The sequence below is a fragment of the Podarcis bocagei genome (genome assembly GCF_964188305.1).
Source record: "Podarcis bocagei genome assembly, chromosome: 15".
Lineage (NCBI taxonomy): Eukaryota > Metazoa > Chordata > Lepidosauria > Squamata > Lacertidae > Podarcis > Podarcis bocagei.
The window spans coordinates 27,280,199-27,302,258 of NC_138141.1; the positions used below are offsets into that span (position 1 = coordinate 27,280,199).

General features: G+C 44.0%; 1 protein-coding gene across 8 annotated transcripts in view; it reads right to left on the reverse strand.

The window, feature by feature from the left end:
- Positions 1-22,060, reverse strand: part of NTM (neurotrimin) — an 825,333-nt gene that overhangs the window by 102,429 nt on the left and 700,844 nt on the right. For all 8 annotated transcript variants that reach the window (XM_081172697.1, XM_081172696.1, XM_081172695.1 and 5 more), the window contains exon 4: positions 8,420-8,545. In XM_081172697.1, the coding sequence (XP_081028823.1) occupies positions 8,420-8,545 (126 nt within the window). The remainder of the gene's footprint in view (positions 1-8,419; positions 8,546-22,060) is intronic.

A 22,060-nucleotide genomic window follows, 5' to 3' on the forward strand; every position in this document is an offset into this window, starting at 1 on the left:
TTGCACAGTGTATGATGAAGGAGACAAAAGGTCTCAGGGACAAAGGTTACAGACAGGACACTGCAGACTACTGAGACCGCAAAAGGTTAGACAGAGGGAACAATGTCCCAGACAGCTGTGGCTTGTCTGGGGGGGGGATGTTTTCCGCACCCCAGGGTTACGCGTGCAGGCAGACTGTGGCTGCCTGCTGGTGGGGAAGTGTGCTCCCTCCGGACCCCACTCCCCACTCCACGATCATCCCTACAGCACCTCACACAAACAACTTGGGAAATCTTAGCACCATGATCCCTTCTGCCTATAATTATGTTTGTAGAGGCAATTCTGGTTCTGAGATGAGGCTAAGTAGGAAGAGAATTCTAGACCTAAAGATGGTGGCTTTTAGTGCATATAGGAGTGAGTGTACACAATTGCATTGTTAGATATTTGGGGGTATGGCTCTGTTAAGGAACAGGTGGCTACTATTTATTTAGGGCAGCCTTTTGCTTCCTCAAAGTAACACACCCAGACAACTGCTTGATTCTCAGAAAGATAAGAGAATTTTGTCAATTTTGGCTTCTTTTGTTTTCTCATTTTTCCAGCCTCAAGTCCAGCTCTCAACATTTCTGCAACAGTTTGCATTAAAAAAAAAAGTTTCTCATGAAAATTTGCCAGCTTTTTAGTGCAAATTTCTCTTAATGCACAGGATTCTGGATGCGATTTAGTCTAATGTACACTTTTTTTTGCAGAGAATGACTCCCAATATAATGAATTTTAAATGTTCTTGTCATAAATTCATGCATTTATATACATATTTTCTCTTTGTAAGCATTAGGTACAAAAATGAAAAATGCAAGTACCACATTCAGAGAAATCTGGAATTTGAAGGATACCTTCATTTCAGTTCACATATTGTTGCAAAATGTGCAGATTTAGGTAGGCATGCATTAAAATTCTGAACCAGATTTCTTCCTCTTCCCTATGTCGCTGCAAACAGCTCACAGGGACATTTTAACCAAGAGGCCTACACAAGGTCAATGGACATACACTTGCCAACAACACCATCACCTTGACAACACAGAATATTCCAATGAAAGGGAAAGCAGTAACCATGGAAACAAGCGATTGCTTGTATCTGGATTTCCTTAACCAGACTCTAGTGACCTTATTCCTGTAACTACAGTCGATATTGCAGGGTCAGAGAGGATGCAATATGACTAAAAAACTTTCCTTAAGATATTTCAGTGACTGATAACATGCACACCTGGTGGACCGAAAGCAGGCTTAAGTCGTAGCACTTTATCAACAATTGGTGAGGTCCCCTCCTGTCAGGGAACTGCCATCGGAGCCAAAAGTGGAGGTAAGGCTCCCCGACTATGCAGGAGAAGGGACCAGTAGAGGGAGAGAGAACACTCCCTTTGGGGAAGGTAATCAGCGTGACACTGGGGAGGAAGGGGATCAGGGAAGGACTTCGGAGAGAGGGCTCCAAGATTCTTCCACAGAGACCAGCGGGGAGAGTCCAGGACCTCCGCTGGCTACGCCTACTCTGCGCAGAAAACTTCCGCGCAGGGAGGCTAGGTGGAGACTGGGCGTCAATGAATTTGTATGTTGGAAGAAGTTCAGGAAACGCCCACTGACGGATTCTGCCAGTGACTGACACAGCCATGGAGAAAGGGCTGTCCAGCCAGGGAAAGGTTTAGCCAGGCAACGTTGCCTAGAGCATCAGCATCCTTTACGCACGAGCAACCCCAATTCCCATTACACCTCCCTATGACTCTCTCTCACTTCCTGAACACACACACCCATGCGTAAGGGCTGGTAGTCTGGTAATAAGGAGGTAGTGAAGAAGTAGTCCACAAACAGCTCAGAATGTACTTGAGCGACTTAGCTGCTAATATATAGGAGCCAGGGCAAAAACAACATCCTTACAGGACATTAGTAGTGGTATTAGCAGTAGTAGTATTAATAGAAGGAGGAGGAAGAATCATTCTTTAAAAAAAAAAAGAATAGAACAGAATAGTTTCCAGGCTATTTACAATCAGAATAAAGGTAAAAGATAAAAACATGGCAATAACCAATATGCTAGCAGAACATCAACCTCAAGAATCACATCACAACAACACAAGCAACATACAGTCACAATAATCCATCACAACACAACAAATGCCTGGGGAAAGAGGGAGGTCTTAACCTAGCGCTTAAAAAAGGTTAGGGTCAGCTCCAGGCAGGCCTTGCTAGGGAGAACTTTCCACAGCCAGGGACCTCAGTCAAAAAGGGCCTTCTCACCTGCTGTCACCTTCCTGTCTTCCCTTGGAGGGGCTCACAGAGAAGGACCTCAAGTGATGGATGTAAGGTTTGGATGGGCCATGTTTTGCACATCACAAATCATGCAACTCAAATAAAGCAGGCATCCTAATACATTCCATGCATAAGCCCCTATTTTGCCAAAGCCCTTCCTTCCTTTCTTCTTTCTTTCCTTCCTTCCTCCCTTGTAATATTTCTGCCTCCCACTGTCCTATTTCACAAGGCAAACCATGTTTACACACTTTACATTAAGGAGGCCTAAAGCAGCAAATCCAAAGGATAAGTGAACAACACGGACACAGCAGCAGACTGGAGCTCCCAAATTTTGCCTCAGGCTCAGATGCTCTGGAGCGTTCCAACCACACAAACATCCAGTTCGAGGTTGGTTTGGCTTGGAAACCATGGAACCTGGAGAAGCAGAGTTCAGGCTAGCAACTCTGTATACCTCTCCTCTACAGTGTGGCGAACTCTTCAGACCTCCTTTGTCATTAGTAGACTTGAAAGGTCTGTGGCTGAAACCAATTAATTATATAGCAGCTTTGAAACTGCTCTGAGCAAGTGTTGCTCACTGGGACTGGCACAACCTGTGTGTGTGTGTGCAAGAAGAGAGGAGAAAGGGTCAGTACACTGTGCAGAGAAATTGTGTGACTGCTTCCCACACACTGTTCTAATTCCTGGCCTTCGGCATGCCACTCTCCTTCTGCCCACTCAGCTGGCACTACAGCTGATGGGTCTCTTACCTGCCATTGGAATCATCTCAGCCCTACGCAGGACTCCCAAAATACATGCCGGGCACTCAGCTGCTGGGCTGAACCTGTCCCCGCCAGGTGCTAGCACAGCCCATCCCGGTACTCTCCATGATTCGTAGCATTTGATGCCACAGCATCTGCCAGCTCTGGGGGCACACATTCTGTCAGCTGGAGCATTTGGGTCTGCAGTATCAATGAGTCAAAAACTTGCTTCTTGACTGAGTCACAACTGCACTGAAAACTAATCCTGTGGCTGCAACTTTACATTTGGGGACTATCAACTGTGTGCCAGGAGCTGGACAGAAAATAACTCCTGCCGCAAGAGGAGCATACAAAGGACAGGGAAACAGACAGAACCCAAGGAATCCACCCATGCCTATGCTTCTTCATAAGCATTTGTTATGGATTTGGTGGTTTCTTCTTCCACTCTCTTTCCTTCTTGAAACATGAGAGGTTGGGGGCCCTTCAATGAAAACCATCAACAGCAGGCACGGGACAGACAAAGGATGCACTTCTTTGTATAATGTGAAATTAACCTAGAAATGTGATTGCAACAGAATGCTGCCATGGCCATTAGCTTAAGTGGCTTTTTAAAAAGATCAGAACAATCCAACAAAGACAGACCTATCAGTTCCAGTGGAGAAATGAGAGAAGCATGGCAATGTTGTGGGGGTGGGTATATATTTTTCTCCCCCTCCTGTATGTTTTGGCGCTCCCAATAGCCCTCCCCTGATCTGCTTTTCATCTCATAAACAGAAAAGATAAAGGCACCTAAACGTTTTCTCCATTAGAAGCTAAGTATGGAGAATTGGCTAGGGATTAGCTGGGTGTTTATGGGTTTGCTAGGCAGAGCATCTCAGATATTTCTCTGGGGAGAAGGAAGAGAGCCTAAAAGGGGGCTGGAAGTGTTTTAATGGTTTAATAGGAGAAACAGTGGTGTGTGGTGAATTTTTTCCATAAGGGAACAGTTAGGGCCAGAGGCGCCAGCTCGCAAGAGTGATGGGGGGATGCTGCATGCGTGAGTATCACACCTTCCTCTTAAGCTGGGCAGAAGCATTCTGGACTTTGGGAAGGAGCTGCCAGAGACTCAGCTATACAGCTGCAAGTAAAACATTTCAAATGTGTTGTAAAGTGCAATATACAAATGTGACACTAGATGACGAAAGTGAGCTATGCAAAATTCAATGTATTTTTCAAAACGTTTTTTTTTTTAAAAAAAAGCATTTTCACAGCATTTTTTTATATGTGTGTAGATTCCACCCAGGCCTCTGACAGGATGCTGGAGATCCCCTGCCTCCTTCCCAAAGCTGTGTGCGCTTTGGGAAAGTGGTGGGAGGGCTCTTGGACCCTGTCAGAGCATTGTGCCTGCCTCCCTAAACTAGGCAGAAGCTTCCTGGGCTTTGGGAAGGGGGCACCAGGCTTCAATACTTTAGTAATCTAATTTATCGGGAACATTTAGGGAACTAGCCTAGTCCCCCTAGTCTACTGGCCACATGCCACCAAGGAGAAACAGCCATTCTAGGGGCTCAACCTTGCCCCACCGCTCTCCCCCAAGGCAACCCAATCTTTACCACTGAATTGGAACAAATATAAATTGGGTTTCCTCTAGACTGATATTTCCTCTGATTTATTGCGAAAGAGCAGGTCTTCCCATGAAAACTGGCTAGGCAAGGACAAAGCTACCTGGACCTGTGCCTAGGAAGTGTGGGAGAAGTGGAAGTGAGAAGAAACCCTACAACCAATCAGTTTAATTAGAAACAAGCTTAAAGTGGAAGTTCTAAGTAACGTTCTTAATTCTTTCCATAAAGGGTTTCTGCCTGAAACATAGTATTGCGGCTAGTTGGAATAACCATTAAGCTTTAACCCTAATCAGATGTCTTTAAATAAGATTATCATTTTGTTTACATTGTGCCTCATCCTTTTCAGGGCAGATGGGGCCTGAAACACATGCAGATAGTACACAGTCAACAAGGATTCAGAAATCAATTGTGCTACTTTTTGCCCAAGTGTTGGTAACTTTTTTCAAGAGCTGAATTCCATTGTAGGGTCATCTGTCAGAGGCTGCATCACCACGGTGAGCGGGTCTGAACTCATTGTTAGGTAGGGCTAGAGCAAATGTTGATGCTTGCCGCCTATCTCTCACTTTCTCTTTCTCTCCTCTTCTCCACTTAGCAAACTGCTGGGGGCAGGGAACAGATCACTCTTGCCAAAGGGAGTGCAGTTTGCCCTCATAGAAAATAGCATGCATGAAATGCAAAGCCATGGTTTGAAATCGCACAGTGAAAAATCAAAGGTCCTTACTGTTCCTGCAACGGCCTGCATGTGAGAAGGCAGGTGTGTGGTGGGCAGGGTTGCAGTTGGGCACATCTCTGGGAAGCCAACCTTTAACATAATCTTTCTGCATACAGCAGTTCACATCCCAGGAACTAAGTGGTGCCTGAATATGGGATTGGCCACTGTGGTGATGATGGGATGGTGGGCAATTTATTTGGGTCCCGCAGTTTCATCTCTACTGGTTCAGATGGAATTTGCTGGAGGAGGCAGTTTGTCTCCTGGGGACCGTAGGTTTTGCAGGACTCTGATGACAATTACATTGAATTGCTCGGCAAATGCATTGCAAAGGAAGGAAACATTTTGCCATTCTCCCGGATGCCACCTCTGGATCCGGCAGGCTGAGTGGGAAAAGAGAAACCTGTGTCGACCGATCTTTGAGGGTGACCAGGCTGCTAATGCAGAGCATGTAATCTGGACATGAAATCTGGCGAAAGCTGCTCCAGTAAATTACCTAACCCTGCAGGTAATTTCTGATTAGCTTGCTCCTCTCCCCTTGATGCTTCGGCTGTTTCCATAGCAGCTAAATCCTAAGTAAAATGGAGACATCTGGTTCAAACTCAGGTAAAGCTCCCTTGGGGGGAAAAGGAACTGGCTGGTTGACAGCAGAGAAATAAAACATCCTTGCAGAAAAGTGAGCAGCAGCAGAAGCAACACCTGACAGCATCACAGGCCAGCTGGAGCGAAACCCCGTGGGTGGCAGACGGGGCCTTGAACTGTTGATGAGGGTGGCAGAGGTAACAGGAAACAGGCAGAGGGCCTGATTGGAGTTAGATGGGTTGACACAACAATAAGATGGGTAGTAAGCATCCTGTAAAATTGCAATAGTCTAATCAAAACTCTTTGGGCTTCGGTGGTGGCTGGTGCCTGCTGGAATTGGTAGGGTGGAAGACAGGGAACCTGGCAGCAGGTGGCGCCAGAGGCAACGGCAGGCACAGCCAGCTAATTCCAAATATGTTCCGATCCTGCTGAATTTCACAACATCGAGACTGAGGAAGAGGAAGTTGGCAGGCAACAGCACACCCAGGACTTGTACGTAGGAATGCAGGCAGGCGGGGGTGATTGAGGTTGGGTGGGGTGCTGGGCTCCATTTACCCTAAATGTCCATGCTGCAGTATTTGGCTCCCTCTGGAATCCATGATGGTGCCTCATCCAAGCAAGAACCTGCAGATTCACTCTGAAATTGGAGTTTAGGCAAAGATTGGTGGCAATTGTGTTGAAATCTATGCTTGTGGGTTATGTTGTTCAGACTTTGACCCAACACAGCTTCCTTTGGTCTTTATCCTTCCCTTGTTTGTATACATGGGAGTTGGGGCATGGCAAGCAGCCCTGCCAGGTGTCTGTACAGATACATCTACAGCAAGGGAAACCTCAGCCTCAATACAGCTCAGAACCATGACCACACATAGTTCCATGTTACATTGATGTATTTGCATGTCCCCCTGCATGTCACAGAACTGACCCAGCCATTAGTTAGGGTGATGTCACTGCTGAATTAAGAATAGAGAAAACACGACTAAGAAGCTTAAATCATATATATGACTGACAGCCTTCTTTGGAAGTTAAACCAGTGTCCAGACTTTAACATTCAAAAGCTTTACTTGCATAGATGAATTAAAACACAATATCTACAGTCACGTGCTCATCCAAACATAGGTTTACAGGCTTTTCTTCTAACTTCCAAACAACATTATTTTCCTCTCTTTCCGGAGCTCAGCACTCAGCCTTCTGTATCTCAATTAGGCCATGCCTTGAAGCTCCTATAAGGGATTTTGACTTTTACCTTCTCCTGCAGTTTTGCTGTCTTTCTTTCAAGCAGAGAAGAAACACTCCAACTTTCTATTCAACTTAGCAGTGTTCACAGTGGATTCTAAAACACAGTCAACTTGTTTCACATAAAATGGATTCTCTCCTTCACTGGTCCCATGTGACCAACGTTAGCCAATCATGAGAACTACTAGAATTCGGTTACCAACCAATCAAATTTAAACACATAGTAATGCATATAAGCACTTACAATTTCAATGAATTAAATTACTAAACAGCCACTGCTTCAAGAAGCAGAAACCTTTGAGGCAGCACCCTTGAGGGTGCCCTCCTGCTCCACAACTTCCGCTAACAGTGGAGAAGAGGCAAGATTGTGTCCATTATGGGTGAGATCTTGCCTGAAGTCAAGTGAGATTCAAGATCTCCTCCCAAATCAGTGTGATCTTACCCAAAATGAGCACCAATTGTGGTGTGGCTTCTCTGGCAGGGCACACAGCCACAGAGCAGGCAGTGGAGGAGAAGGTGGCAGCAGCAGCAGGGATGGTGGCAGTGGTAGGACATGGCGGCACTTCCTGTTTTGCATCAAGCGGTGAAATGGGATGCGCTGCCCCCACTCCTTCACTACTGATGTTTACACTGCACATAGAGATGCCAGGGGTGGAGCTATACAATACATCCCCGTAACCAGGCAGAGCAGCATGAGAGCTAGAATGACTTGTGTGAGAGTGTTTTTAATTCCTCCTTCCTGGACTCAGAACTGATTCAAACAAGCAGCAATAGGAGATGACACAGCCACCTCAGACTGGAAGTTGAGTGAATGCATGCATCAATATTCCTCAAGTTAAAACAAACAAACAAGCTAACCCCTTGTGTCTGGAAAGTGGGTGGATCAGAGAGAAGGCTAGGCTAAAATCCTCAACATTTTAACTTTTCATAGGCAGAAATCCCTTTTTCGTGGAGCAGCATTCAACCGCATGATATACCATAAGAAAATGGATGCTGTTCCTTCCACGTATTTGAATCGGACACATAAAGCCTTTGCACAGTGTGTGCCCTAGGCAACGTTCATCCATGTGCACAGTAGGCATTTCCAGGTCAGAGTGACTGTTTGCAGTTTATTCTCAGTCATCATCATCATCATCATCATCATCATCATCATCATCATATCATCATCAAATGCAGAGTACCACGTGCAGTGCCAGATCTAAGATCCCCACCAAAGTATGACATGTCTGACAAGGGGAAGTCCCATCATCTATAACAGGGAGATACATCTTCTTAGAGTATCTTACCTTTGGGTGAGATATGTCTCCAAGTGATTGTAGGGTCCGGCCTGCCCATAGCTATGCAGGTGAGACTGACATTGCCACCTTCATTGATGGAGATGTCCGAAGAGATCTCAACAATTTTGGGAGGTACTGCAATGACAAACAAGAAGATATGAAAGTCAAGTCTCAGTTTCTGAAAGCTCTTACAAATAGACCATTCTTTGTGGGTTTCTGTACAACTAGGTTAAGGATGATCACTACCAATCTGTGGACCTGATCTGGCTCTCAAAACAATTTAACTGCCCCCTGGAGGCCTCACAAAATTTCAGCTGAGGTGCAATAACTTTTTTTTGGCTCACCCATAATTCTTTCCAAAACATGTAACAGATATTGCTATTATTTGTTATTTCAACTTTCTCTAAAGGTTGTATGCAATTTTCTGGCCATGCCCAGGCATATGTGCTCAAAAAAATTATGAAGCTGTTATGTTTGCAGTAAGCATGGGTTTTAGTGTGAACCTTACTAAATCTACAGTTTCTAAAACAATGTGTGAACCAAAACACAGCCATCCTTCAAAATTTGCATTTCTCTGAACGTTGTGATGCAATTCTCCAGTAGTGTCCAGTTGCATGAGCACATTAGTGAAAGTAATATAAAAAATGTATTATATGAGGTGAAGTTGTTTGCAAATTTGGGTATATTAGGCAAAATCACATTAAAATATGCATATTGCAGAAAATGTGCAGTAAAATGCTGATGGGTCTTCATGAGAATTTTTTTAAAAAATAAAGACCATTGCAACTTGATGCAGAAATTTGGCAAATTCAATTTAAGATTGGAAAATTGAGAAACTAGCAGATACCAAAGTTATACCATCCCTCCATCCCTAGGTGCCAGTGACTTTATGATGTAGTTGGACCATCCACTAGGGGACTTCCAGTCTCTTCTGAACAAAACCAATGTCTATAGAAGTTGGCAACAAAAATCATTATTCCTTGTGCGTATCTCCATGGGATAAAATATAATGAGGAATGAAATGTCTCATCACTTCCACAGGAGTCAGTGATGGCCACTAGATAGCTTTAAAAGAGGATTAGACAAATTCATGGAAGAATGAATGGCTACTAGCCATGATGGCTGTGCTCTGTCTCTTCAGTTGGAGGCAGCGTGGCTTCTGAATACCAGTTGCTGGAAACCACAGGAGGGGAGAGGGCTCTTGGGCCCTTCCTGCAGATTTCCCATTGGACTATCTGGTTGACCACTCTGAGAACAGGATGCTGGACTAGAGGGGTCATTGTCCTGATGCAGCAGCCTTCTTCTGTTCTGTTCTCCTCCTCTCCTTTGGTGGCCTAAATTGCATTTCAGTGAAACTGATTTGAAACAGAATGTGATCAGACCCATGCTTCTTAAGAAAAGCATCCTACAGTGGTACCTCGGGTTACAGACGCTTCAGGTTACAGACTCCGCTAACCCAGAAATAGTACCTCGGGTTAAGAACTTTGCATCAGGATGAGAACAGAAAGTGTGTGGAGGCAGCGGGAGGCCCCATTAGCTAAAGTGGTACCTCAAGTTAAGAACAGTTTCAGGTTAAGAACAGACCTCCAGAAAGAATTAAGTTCTTAACCTGAGGTACCACTGTACTTTAGTTTATATGTGTATTAATTAAGACACAAACTCTCTGTATGATATCTGTGCACCCGTTGTTGCACATACACAGAAAAAGTCTTAGCCAAGCAAGGTTGCCAAGCAACAATCCGAAACGGCAATTGAAACATAGTATGCAAAACTATTGGCCAAATAACTAATTAATCAAAAGAGCACTGGGCAGAAACAAAGAATGGGAAACCAGCAAAGACATTCAATAAAAGGGGAACTCAGCATAAGAACCCAAAAGGAAAAGATACTCTGTTCTCAGAGAGTGCCAAAACTGTACTACTCTCGTCTGGACACTGGAGTCTTGAGCACTATGGAAAAAGTGCCTGGAAAGAACTGCCCTCCTGTTCCCATTTAGTCTGGAGGACGGATGATTAAGAAGTGGTCCGATAGGCATCTTCACATATTTGAAGAGGAGTTACAAAAGTGATGGAGCAAATAAGCTTTTTGTGGCTCCAGGCAGTAAGACCCTAAGCAACGGGTTCAACTAACAAGGGAAGAAAGAACTTAGACAACACATTATAAATAACTTCCTGATGGCACAAGGTGGCTGTCAGTGGAACAGACTGCACTGGAAAGTGGTGGGCTCTCTGTCACTGGAGGTTTTAAGCAAAGCCTGGATGACCACTCATCAGGAATGCTGTAGCAGTGGACTGGACGACATTTGAAGCCCCTTAGAACTATAGGATTCAATGCTCCCTTGTTATCTCAGAATTCCATGCCCAATTTCATACGTAGAAAGAAACCCTACGTAATCACAGGGTGGTGCTATTTCATATTTAATTTTATCTAACAAGATTTACATACCACTTACTTTTTAAAAAGTGATTGGCATATAATAATGTAAAATATTCATAAGGAAATACTGATAAAATTTACAGGCTTTGAAAACCAGTAGATATCACAAACATGTCAAAATATACAGTACTTTTCCATCTATTTTGGGGGACTCAGATTTCAGAAAATGGGGGAGATGGTACTGAGTGGTTGAGCTTAGATTGCCCAGGGTTGTTGAGCTTTTATTGGGGGGGGGGCTGCAAAATTTCTCACCCACAAAATCGTCTGTCGCATTGCCAGCAGAAGCTGCCAATTGCTTGTCCAACTGCTGGAGCGTTAGCCAATCAACACCACCCATTGACGCAGCAACCAATAACATGTGCAATAGTCGCTGACAGCCTTGGCAGCAACCGATCAAACATCCACCCTGTGCAATAAAGGGTAAAAGGGAATCCTGACCATTAGGTCCAGTCGTGACCAACTCTGGGGCTGCACACTCATCTCGCTCTATAGGCCGAGGGAGCTGGCATTTGTCTGCAGACAGCTTCCGGGTCATGTGGCCAGCATGACTAAACCGCCTCTGGTGAACCAGAGCAGCACACGGAAACGCCAATTACCTTCCCGCCGGAGTGGTCCCTATTTATCTACTTGCACATGACGTGCTTTCAAACTGCTAGGTTGGCAGGAGCAGGGACTGAGCAACGGGAGCTCACCCCATCACGGGGATTCAAACCGCCGACCTTCTGATCGGCAAGTCCTGTGGATTAACCCAAAGCGCCACCCGTGTCCCTCACCCTGTGCAATACCCATGTATAAGACGACCCCCACATTTTAGCATGATTTTTAAAGGAAAAAACATAGTCTTAGAAACTGAAAAGTACAGTAAATAGAACTAACAGGTTCTAAACCACAATTTATATGTTTGGGAAGGCCTTCCTAAAGAAACAACAGGTTTTTAAGAAAGTGTTGAAAATGGTCCAACAAAGGCACCTCCCAATATTAATCAGCACACTAAAAGGATCGATTCCCTGCAACTGTGAAGCAAATGTTATATGGCATTTGTAAGAGTGCCAGTTGCATAGACCAAAGTGGTCAAGTGGGCACAAATGGGCTAAGGTGATCCATCAAGCAAACTGGTCTCAAGTTGCTGAGGACTTTATATAATAATAGCAACACCTTGGAATTGGCTGAGTAGCAAATCAGCAACCAGTACAGATTTCTGAGCCGGGGGGGGGGGGTCTGACAGAGCTTCACTCCTTTGAGGAATCATGCTGCAGCATTCTGCACTAACTGCATTTTCCGGAACCAATGCAAGGGAAACCCCACTTTAGATTGTACTGCAGTACTCCAGTTCTGAAATCACCAGTGCTTAACTAAAATGGTTTATTGTTTTATTGTTTTATTTATTTATGCATCTATATCCCACCTTTTTCTCCAAGGGTTCTCCACCTCCTCATTTAACCCCCATAAGAACCCTGTGAAGTAGGATAGGCTGAGAGGCAGGGACTGGTCCAAGGAGCGTCATATCTGAGTGGGGATTCAAACCCAGGTCCTAGCCCAATATTCTAACCACTACGCCACATTGGTTCTCCTGATCCAAAAATGGCTGCAGCTGTCATCATACCAGGTGACTGGTGTCTCAAAACACTGTGTACTCGCTTTCACAGTTATTTTGCACAAGATGAATGGGGGCTTTGAGCTGATATGATCAGGGCACCCATGGCTTTGGAAGCCTCTGCATGATGGAGCAAAAAATCCCTTTGCTGGTCCTGCTCTGAGGTCCACCCCTCTTTCCTTAGATTCCTCCTCCTCTAGGATTCCCTCCACGGTGTCTGGCGCAGACTCCAGCCTTTCCAAGTGAGCCGTCTGAGTGCAGAGGAACTGCAGTGGCCTTGCATACATTGCCTCTGACGTGCGTAGGTAAGTAATTTATTGATCCGTAAAGCACTTCGAGACGCTCAGGAAGGGATTATGTCATGCCAACGCTGTGCGATAAAATAAAAAATGATGGACTTTTTGTGAACACGGGGGTGATTTAGGGTTTGTAGCTGGAAGTGTAGTTAAAGTACATTTTAAGTGGAAATCAAGGTAGGTAATGAATTACACCGCGTCCGGAAGGGCTGCTGGGAGTTCATTTTCCTGGCTTCTGAATCAAGAGCTAATATTCTAACTGTACACTAGAGGACAACAGAGGATTGAACACAAGCTAATGGAACAGGCCTTTGGCATTGGGTGAGGCAGGGAATGGGGCTGAATTTTCATCCAGGCATGGAGTTGTCCCAATGGCATGTTAGCCAAAGTAAGTCATTGAAGAAGACAAGTAAACGATAAAGCCGTTGTCTGAGTATAGTATAAAGGAACAGGTGTCATCAAACCATAAAGATGTTATTAGATTCACTAGGCAAAGAAGTGAGAGAAATCTGAACTTAAATGGTGCCTCAAGCAAAGTCTGCCAAGGTTGGTTCATGTGACAACCAAGTGATGTCATTCTAATGTCTGCATATCTTATTCCAAACCATCTGGGTGGACCCAGCCATGGGACGGATCTGACCCAGGTGGACTGATGAGCAGATGAATGGACAGACAGCTGCTGTCCTCTTGACTGTTTATGGCTGGATCTGTTTCCATTGAGCTCCTGCTCGATGTTACAATGAGATGTCAGTAGGTAGCACTGGGCTACCTACCTCACAGGGATGTTGTAAGGATTAAATAAGAAGCGAGAAAACCATGTACGCCACCTTGAGCTCCTTGGAGAAAAAAGGTGGAGTATAAAGGGGAAAATACAATAAATAATTGTCATAATTTGAATCTGAGGGAAATGATAAGTTTATCATACAGGTATTTGTATTATTATTATTTGTAGTAGTAGTAGTAGTAGTAGTAGTAATAATAATAATAATAATAATAATAATAATAATAATAATAATAATAATCACTCCATGATCCTTAGAGCCAAATGAAACTTTAAAGATATGGGCCCAGAAGCAGTGTAATCTACTTCACCCTTCAAAAAAATCCATTCATGCTCTCAAAACCAATAGCAGTTGGCAGGGGTGGGTGTGGGGGGCGACAACTTACTTTCACCTTCCATCACCACCATCCCTCTGGCATATTAGGAACAGGCAAGGGAGGGGCAGCAAGGTAAGTGCGGGTGCAAATGCACTGGCAGAGCCAATCCAGCAATTCTGGACAGTATGTTTGCACTGCACTGACTTCACTGCTGGCTCACCCTTCTCCCTGCCAGTAAGCTGTGTGGATGGATGGCTGTGATGGAATGCCAAACCCTGCTGAAAAATTCAGTTTCATTAGCTGTACCTGATTGGGAACTTCAGAATCAGGTACTCAAATTACAGAAAACATTTTTAATCAACAAATATTATGAAATTGTGTAACTCATGTGGCCTCGTTTTCAGGGAGGGACAGAGTTCTGGCCTCTGTGTGAGGTTCCATGACAGAAGTGCTTAACACCCATCTCTCTTCCCTTCCCCGATCTTTGCTTCAAAAGGTTCTTTGGAAATGTCAGCTGTGATAATCAATTAATTATTATGAACTGGCCATCAATGGGCTCCCATTTGCACCTATCTCTGAAATGCAAAACTTGAAAAGGTTTGCATCAATCAGTATCAGGTGCGGAGAAGCAGCGATGACAGCCCCAGCCGGCATGGGAAGGAAGCTGGAATGACAGAGGCAAAGCCTGCCGTTAGTTACCCTTTTAATTCAAGCCCGCAAAGCTCGGATTTAACACGACAGTTATTATATGCTAATTAAATGTTTGAATAATTAATCAAATGAATTATTTAAAGTGCCTTTTCCTGCGACATAACAGGGTATAATGGGAAGATTTCCCCCTCTACGCCAGGGAACAAAGACTTAATAAATAAGTGATAATAAATATAAACCCGGTATTATTTAACATTCAATGGCAATCTCGGCTCAGCTATATCAAAATATTTTATTAAGATGTCAGCGTACCTGGGCAAAATAAAATAAAATAAAAAGAGAGGTTTGGAAGGCAAGCAGGTGGTGAATGAAAGGTTTCTAAAGCCATATAGGAAAATGCAGATGGAAGCCCCCCCTGGATGGTGTTGGAGGCAAATAAATATATAAGTCCTAGTCTCCCTGCTTGGAGCTCCTGCTTGCCTTGCGGTCCCTGTTCTTGCCATATTACTCTTGCTTGGAGGTGATTAAACATGGCAGCACCATTGCTGGCCGCTCCAGTGACACAAGCACAGATTTCCCCAGAGCTGGGTCGGTGCTTTCACAGATCTCATTTGCTTTGCCGCAAAGATGATCTTATTTCAAAGAAGTGTTTGCGCTGTTGAGAGCAGATGTGCTCCTTTATGTGAAGTCCCCAGAACATCAGTCAACAGATCAGCCTAACTCAGGATTCCCCAACCTGGTGCCCCACACCCCTCAACAGACATTGTCAGACTAACATAGATAAGTTTACTAGATAAGTAAGTCTGCAACCCTATAATTCCACTTAACTGTGAGGAAGCCCTACTGAATTCTCTGAGCTGCATCCAGTGTTAACCCTATGCACAGTAGACCCATTGAAAGTAATGGACACGACTAGCTGAGGTCCAATGAATTCCATACAGTAGGTCTGTTCTAAGAATAGTGTAGTTGGATTCAACCCTATAAGGGCTGACATCTGGTAGACGTGGTTAGGATCGCACTGTAAGTAAGTAAATGATGCTAACTGCTGCTTATGTTGACCACAAATAGGCAACTCAGGGCACAGGCTTCATCATGATATTTCAGACTTTAGTGGTTAAAATCTATTCTCTTCTCCTAGTAAATATTCCAGAGTAACCCCCAAGTGACCTTGTAGATCTCACATGAGGTGGTTTGAGGGCCTGTCATCTCTTGCTGATTTGTTTGTTTTTTTAAGTATAGTGGTACCTCGGGTTACAGACGCTTCAGGTTACATACGCTTCAGGTTACAGACTCCACTAACTCAGAAATAGTACCTTGGGTTAAGAACTTTGCTTCAGGATGAGAACAGAGATCGCACGGTGGTGATGCGGCGGCAGCGGGAGGCCCCATTAGCTAAAGTGGTATCTCAGGTTAAGAACAGTTTCAGGTTAAGAATAGATCTCCAGAACGAATTAAGTTCTTAACCCAAGGTACCACTGTAGCTACAGATGCCCCCACGAGACTACCTAGTGCAGCTGCTCTATGAGATCTCAAGACAGGGAAGGGTAATTTTTCCCATCAGCTGATATCTGATCCGGGGGGGGGGGAGGTGGATATGCCACAGATAGAACATGAGACCTTCTGCATGCATGCTTTGCGGCTGAGCTATGAAACTTTCCTTAAAGCACAGGTCTTTAACTGATGGGTCTGGACTCACTAGTGGATTGGGACCTGATCGAAGGTCGGTCACAACCCAAAATGGATGGCAAAAGATTAAGAATTCGGTCCCAAAATGCATGTTTGGGTTAAAAAAAAAAAAGGATCTGAAAAAAATTGAAGATACCTGATCTGGCACACCCAGTTCCTGGTGCCATTCATGCTGAACACAAAGCAAGTCTCAATGTGAGTGATAGCTCTTGATGGTGTAATGACATTATTAGGGGAAACTGTATGTTTAAAAAAAATAGGCAAAAGTTACAGTATGCAACAACCTCCCACATGTTTAATGTACAATTCTTATTGAGAGGTACAGCATGTCTTCAAGATCTGTCACTCCCAAGGGGACTTTCTTCTCTTTGTTTTTGATTCATGCAATGGTACCAGAAGTCCCATGTTCCACCTAGTCATTGGACAATGCACTGGACTTGTAGACTAATGATGGGTGGAGTTATGCAAAGGCTCATTTGGGGTTGAGTCCCACCAGAGTTGTGTTTTGAGAACCATTGTGGTATAAGGGCATTGGACTAGGACCTACCTGGGAGACCAGGGTTCAAATCCCTACTCAGCCGTGAAGCTCACTGCGTGACCAAGGGCCAGTCGCTGCCTCTTAACCTAACCCACCTTACAGGGTTGTTCTGGGGATTAAACGAAGAGGGGTGAAGTCATGCATGACACCCTGAGCTCCTTGGAGAAAAAGGAGCAATATAAATGCAATAAATCAAATCAATAAGTGCTTTAAAAATGTAAACAATAGAAGACAGAAGGGTATCCCTCAGACCACCTTGTATGTTTCATTTAAAAAAAGCTTTTCAAAAATGTGGATTTTTTACCAGGTTTTGTATGTATTCCTCCTAAAATATTTGCACAGAACCAAGATTGGGGGGTGGGGCGGTTTCCACCAGACTTGTGCAGAACTGGGACCAGTCACATATTGGTCCTGGATCCATCCATATCTAAACCTGGACTGTTGTTGAGCACTGCATCCTCATCCAGCTTACCTGCATGACAACTTTCCTATCTGGTTGCTGGGTTATTCAGCTGTATCCCCTACAAACCCAGAGATAACATTTGCACCCCTGGTACCAGTACAGGACCCTTACTCCAAACAATGAAGATGTAGGGGGTGGTTATTTTTGATAGGGAGCAGGAAATCACTGGTGTTAGCAGCACCATTCCTTATGGAGGCCCAATTAAGCCTCCGTGCTACTTTGTCAAGATGGATAAAATAAGGGGTGGAAGTTGCAGCAAAAGAAATTGCGTGGCAGTGGCACGAAGGTAGTGGCTGTGAGTCAATAACTCAGCACGCCTAGTCCAAACGCTATGCTGATGGTAACAAACAATCTTTATGAAAGAACGCCGCAATATCTTGCAGCAAGAGTCTATTAAACTGCTACTCAGACACTGCCGTGCTAGACTGTCATTGGAGAATACCACTGGGATGTTTCCTACACAAAAGCAGCACAGAACATGCATATTTCTGCCTAGCCGAGTTCTGTGTCAGATTAAGGCAAACAACAAATATAAAGTCCCCAAAGAGAAAGAGAGAGGAGTGCATTAATGCTTTGTGTCTGATGTTGGAGCCATGCTCAGCAGCTTCTTGGCTTCCCGCTCAAAAACAGTCACCAGGATGTAGTTTTTGTAATTTGTTGGCCGGGTAGAAGGTTTTTGTTTGTTTGTTTTTCAAATGAAGGTCGGACGCTTCATTGCCTCCAACCAACGAAGAAAGAAAGCAATGAAGAAAAGGGGAGAAATGGTAGAACTTTGTAGTTAAGGATTAAATGCATAGGATTTTTTTAAAAGAAACCCAAAACACAAGTTCTACTGTTTTAAAAGCTTTGTTTATATTTTTCCAGCTGTTGACTTACCAATATTGAGAGTAGCCAGTCAGGTGTCTCTGGGGTGCCCCTAAGCAGGGTGTAAATTCAACAGGCCCATCTGAATCTACAGAGACTGGTCTTCAGTGGCATGCAATGCTTACAAACCAAGAGGTTCAACACAGCAATCATGAGAACTAATGGCCACTGAGTGTGTTGCCTGTGTCACTGTGCACTAGAGCTATCATCAAACATGAATCCCCACCTGTTGAAAATGTTCAGACAGTTTTGAGAAAAGCAGATTTGGGTTTTGTTTTGTTTTCTTTTGTTTTACAGGACTAGTGAAATTTCCCAGGGAAGTGTGGAGTGCAAGCCCTGTTGTAGTCAAAGGGGTTTACTTCTGAGTAGGATTTTCCAGTAAGCTGTCTCTAAGTTTTGCTTAAGCAATATTTCAAGACAAATTTAGAGGTCTCTCTTAAGGCGTAATGAACCTGGAAATCCAAGGGAAGCAAAAGAAGTTTTGATAAAATTATCAACCTGTGTGTGTGTTCTTACAAGCAAATGTTCTCATTTCACACTCTCTTTTTTCGTTACAGCAATACACTGGGGAATGCAAAGTAATTATGCTTGCCATCCAATTCACAGATCAGCTCAAGGGATGGGTGGATCAGTTTTTTTCTGGTTGGCATCACTTTTGCACATTTTCAGTCATGAGCCCATTCCATGCCATTTCTGCATTAATCCTCATTTTAAACAAAACATGCAAAATGAACTTTGTATTGGTCAATGGTTAAAGTGTGTATATAACAAAGGATGGGTGAGGGGTGAGGGTGACATTTGCTTGGTTCGTATTCTTCTCTTACCACTGGAATGAAGTTGTGCAAAATTTAACTGCAGGCTGCCACGTACTGCAAAGCAAGCTGCTAAATAAGCTGATTTTTTTTAAAAGCAAACCTTTTTAAAAGGCAATAATGTGCTGATATATTCTTGCAACTTTCACAATTTTTCAGTATCTTTAAGGAAGTGACTCACGTGCTTGTTATGCGCTAACTACTGTATAAATATTTTGCACTTTGTACCACGTTCAGAGCACCCGTGGCACAGATGTGCCTCTCCTGTTATGTGTATCATAAATAAAGGAATGCTCCTGGCACTTGTTTCAAAAGATTATCTTGTGGTCTGGTTTCAAAAACAGATACAACTCAATACATGCCTTCCTTAACATGCTTTCTCTCACAATATGCATTCCTAAAGGCACTTTATCCAAGAACACACTTTTAAAAATACTTTTTTTTTTTTTAGTTGGAAACTTCACTGCACAATCTAGAGAAATGTGAGAGTTAATTATGTTCTGATATGCACATTAGTTCAGGAGATGCAGATAGGTCTTGGAATTCAAAAGGATTGAATCCCTCAAGCATCCATGCATAGCACTGTGCCCAGAAGAGCCATGTAAGAAACTACATATGGCAGAGGGCCACTTTGATGGGTGAGTGGAGCCACTCACCTGTCAACCACCTGGTGTCACGTGAAATCGCCTAATTGCAAATTTCAGTCTACAGCTACGAAGGAAGGATCATGAGCATGCTCTAAGTTTACTCTTCTTTTTTGGTAAATAATTTTTTATTACTTTTTCACAGCTACAATTTTACAAATAAGAACAAATACCTTTTCACAAACCTTCCCTTTGAGATTCTTTAAATCTCTTTAAATCTCCAAACCCCTTCTGGTTCCTTATATTAACAAATTTCTTCTGGACATCCATTCTTAAACTTTTTCCATTATTATTTCCCTTTATTTTATCTAACTTTCTACTAGTTGTAATTGTTATTTAAAAGCCTGCCAATGTATCAACTTGTTTACAGTAAACCATAAATGATTCCCACTCTTTTTTAAATTTCTCATTATCATAGTCATTAATTTTGCCATTTCTGGATAGTCAATTAGCTTGATCTGCCATTCTTCTTTCGTCGGGGTCTTTTCTTCCTTCCATCTTTGGGCTAACATTATTCGGGAGGCTGTTGTGGCATACATAAATATTTTCTTCTGTTCTTTAGGTAGTTCAGTTCCTATCAATCCTAATAGGAAAGCTTCTGGTTTTTTTAACAAAAGTTGTTTTAAACATTTTCTTCAGCTCATTATAGCTCATTTCCTAGAAGCTTTTAATAACCTTCCATTCCCACCACATATGATGGAACGTACGCTCCTTTTCTCAGTGTACTCTTAATCCTTTACAGCCCCAGAGTGAATTCAAGCTGCATCTTCCTTTGCAGCTGTGACTTGAACTGCAAAGGGTCACTGTTCCTATTTGAAAGCAACATGGTTCTAAAAGGAAGAATTAGGAACACAAAGTGCATTCCTGATTCTTCCTTTGTAGTAGCTGTGGCTTGAACTTTCCTGACTCTGACCTCATATATGATGTCAGGTTGTGGGAAGGTTGAGTATGGCTCACCAATAATGGTTTGGGAAGCTGCCCACAATATGTTTGCAAGCAACCTAAGAGACCTAGCTGGTCTTTTCAGAGGCGTTGTGTACTGGATTTGGTCAAAGGCTGAATCCCAAATTGAATTGGGTCAATTCAGATTCCTGGGCCACCCCAGGTTAGGTTGAGCTACCTGGAGCATTCTGGGGCTGTCAGGAGATGGGGACTCAGGCAGGAAGACAGAGAGGAAGGCAGCCACAAGGCAGCCATACACAGCCCTATTAATTAGGTCTATGGGCTAGAGATGCCCCACTGTTGTCACAGGTACATGACACATTAGATTTATTTACAGTGGTACCTCGGGTTACAAACGCTTCAGCTTACATACGCTTCAGGTTACCAACTCCGCTAACCCAGAAATTGTGCTTCAGGTTAAGAACTTTGCTTCGGGATGAGAACAGAAATCGTGCTTCAGTGGCGCGGCGGCGGCAGGAGGCCCCATTAGCTAAAGTGGTGCTTCAGGTTAAGAACAGTTTCAGGTTAAGAACGGAACTCCGGAACGAATTAAGTACTTAAACCGAGGTACCACTGTATTTATATTAAAATGGTGGGTTTTGTCCAATGTCAGTCATGCTCAGAGTAGACCCACTGAAATCCATAGACAAGGCAAACTTACTGTTAGGATATAGTTCCATTCCACCTTTAGAACAGTCATGTGGAGTTGTATGTCACATGTCTGTTTACTTCCAGCACAGTTTGCTGGGAACTTCCATTGTATATAGCTTTTGCCTATGCTGTTTGCTTAGATACGAAGGGAAGCAGACATGTTTTCCTTTGTCCTGATGCTGAATAAACACTTGTAAATATGCTTACATATGCCTCTGTCTGCTACTTCCGTTGCAAAGAGTTCTTATCTCTGCTGGCTTGCGTGCTCAGTCTCTAAAGGTCTCAGAGGCTTGAGTCACAGTTTTGATGCTGTTCTGAGAACCGGAGTTTGCCTGGCTGCCGGCCGGTGGGCTGGAGCCAGCTGGTGGCCTGCCAATTGCCCCCGTCTCCCTGGACGCATCTCAACACTTATATCCATTCATTTCCATCAGCCTAGTCTAAGTAAAAGTGAGTTGGGAAAAGTGGACAGAGAACTGTTCTCCTGTTCTCCTTCATATCCCATAACAGCAGAACTTGTGGACATTCAGTGAAGCTGGATGTTGGAAGATTCAGGACAGATGAAAGGAAGTCCTTCCTGCAGTGCATAGTTAAGCTATGGAACTTGCTTCAACATGAGGCAGTGATGGCCACCAACCTAGATGGCTTTAAAAGAGGATTAGACAAATTCATGGTGGAGAGGGCTATTGGTGGCTATTTGGCTGCCCCACCTGCCACCCTCCCAACATGCGGCCCCCCGAAACTCTGTACCAGTGTGAATGCGGGACCTTTTTCGCCAATGGCAACACCCTGGCGGCTCACTTGACTGCTCACGGCGGCGAGCCCTCCTTCAGCTGCGGGATATGCGGCCAGCCCTTTGTGAACTTGCAGACACTGGAGGAGCACCAGTTGAGCCATGCTGTGGCTGCTTCCCCAATGTCAGGCCCTGGCAGTGAGCTCGAACACCACCTGTTGCCGCAGCTGGACCTCCACGCGTTC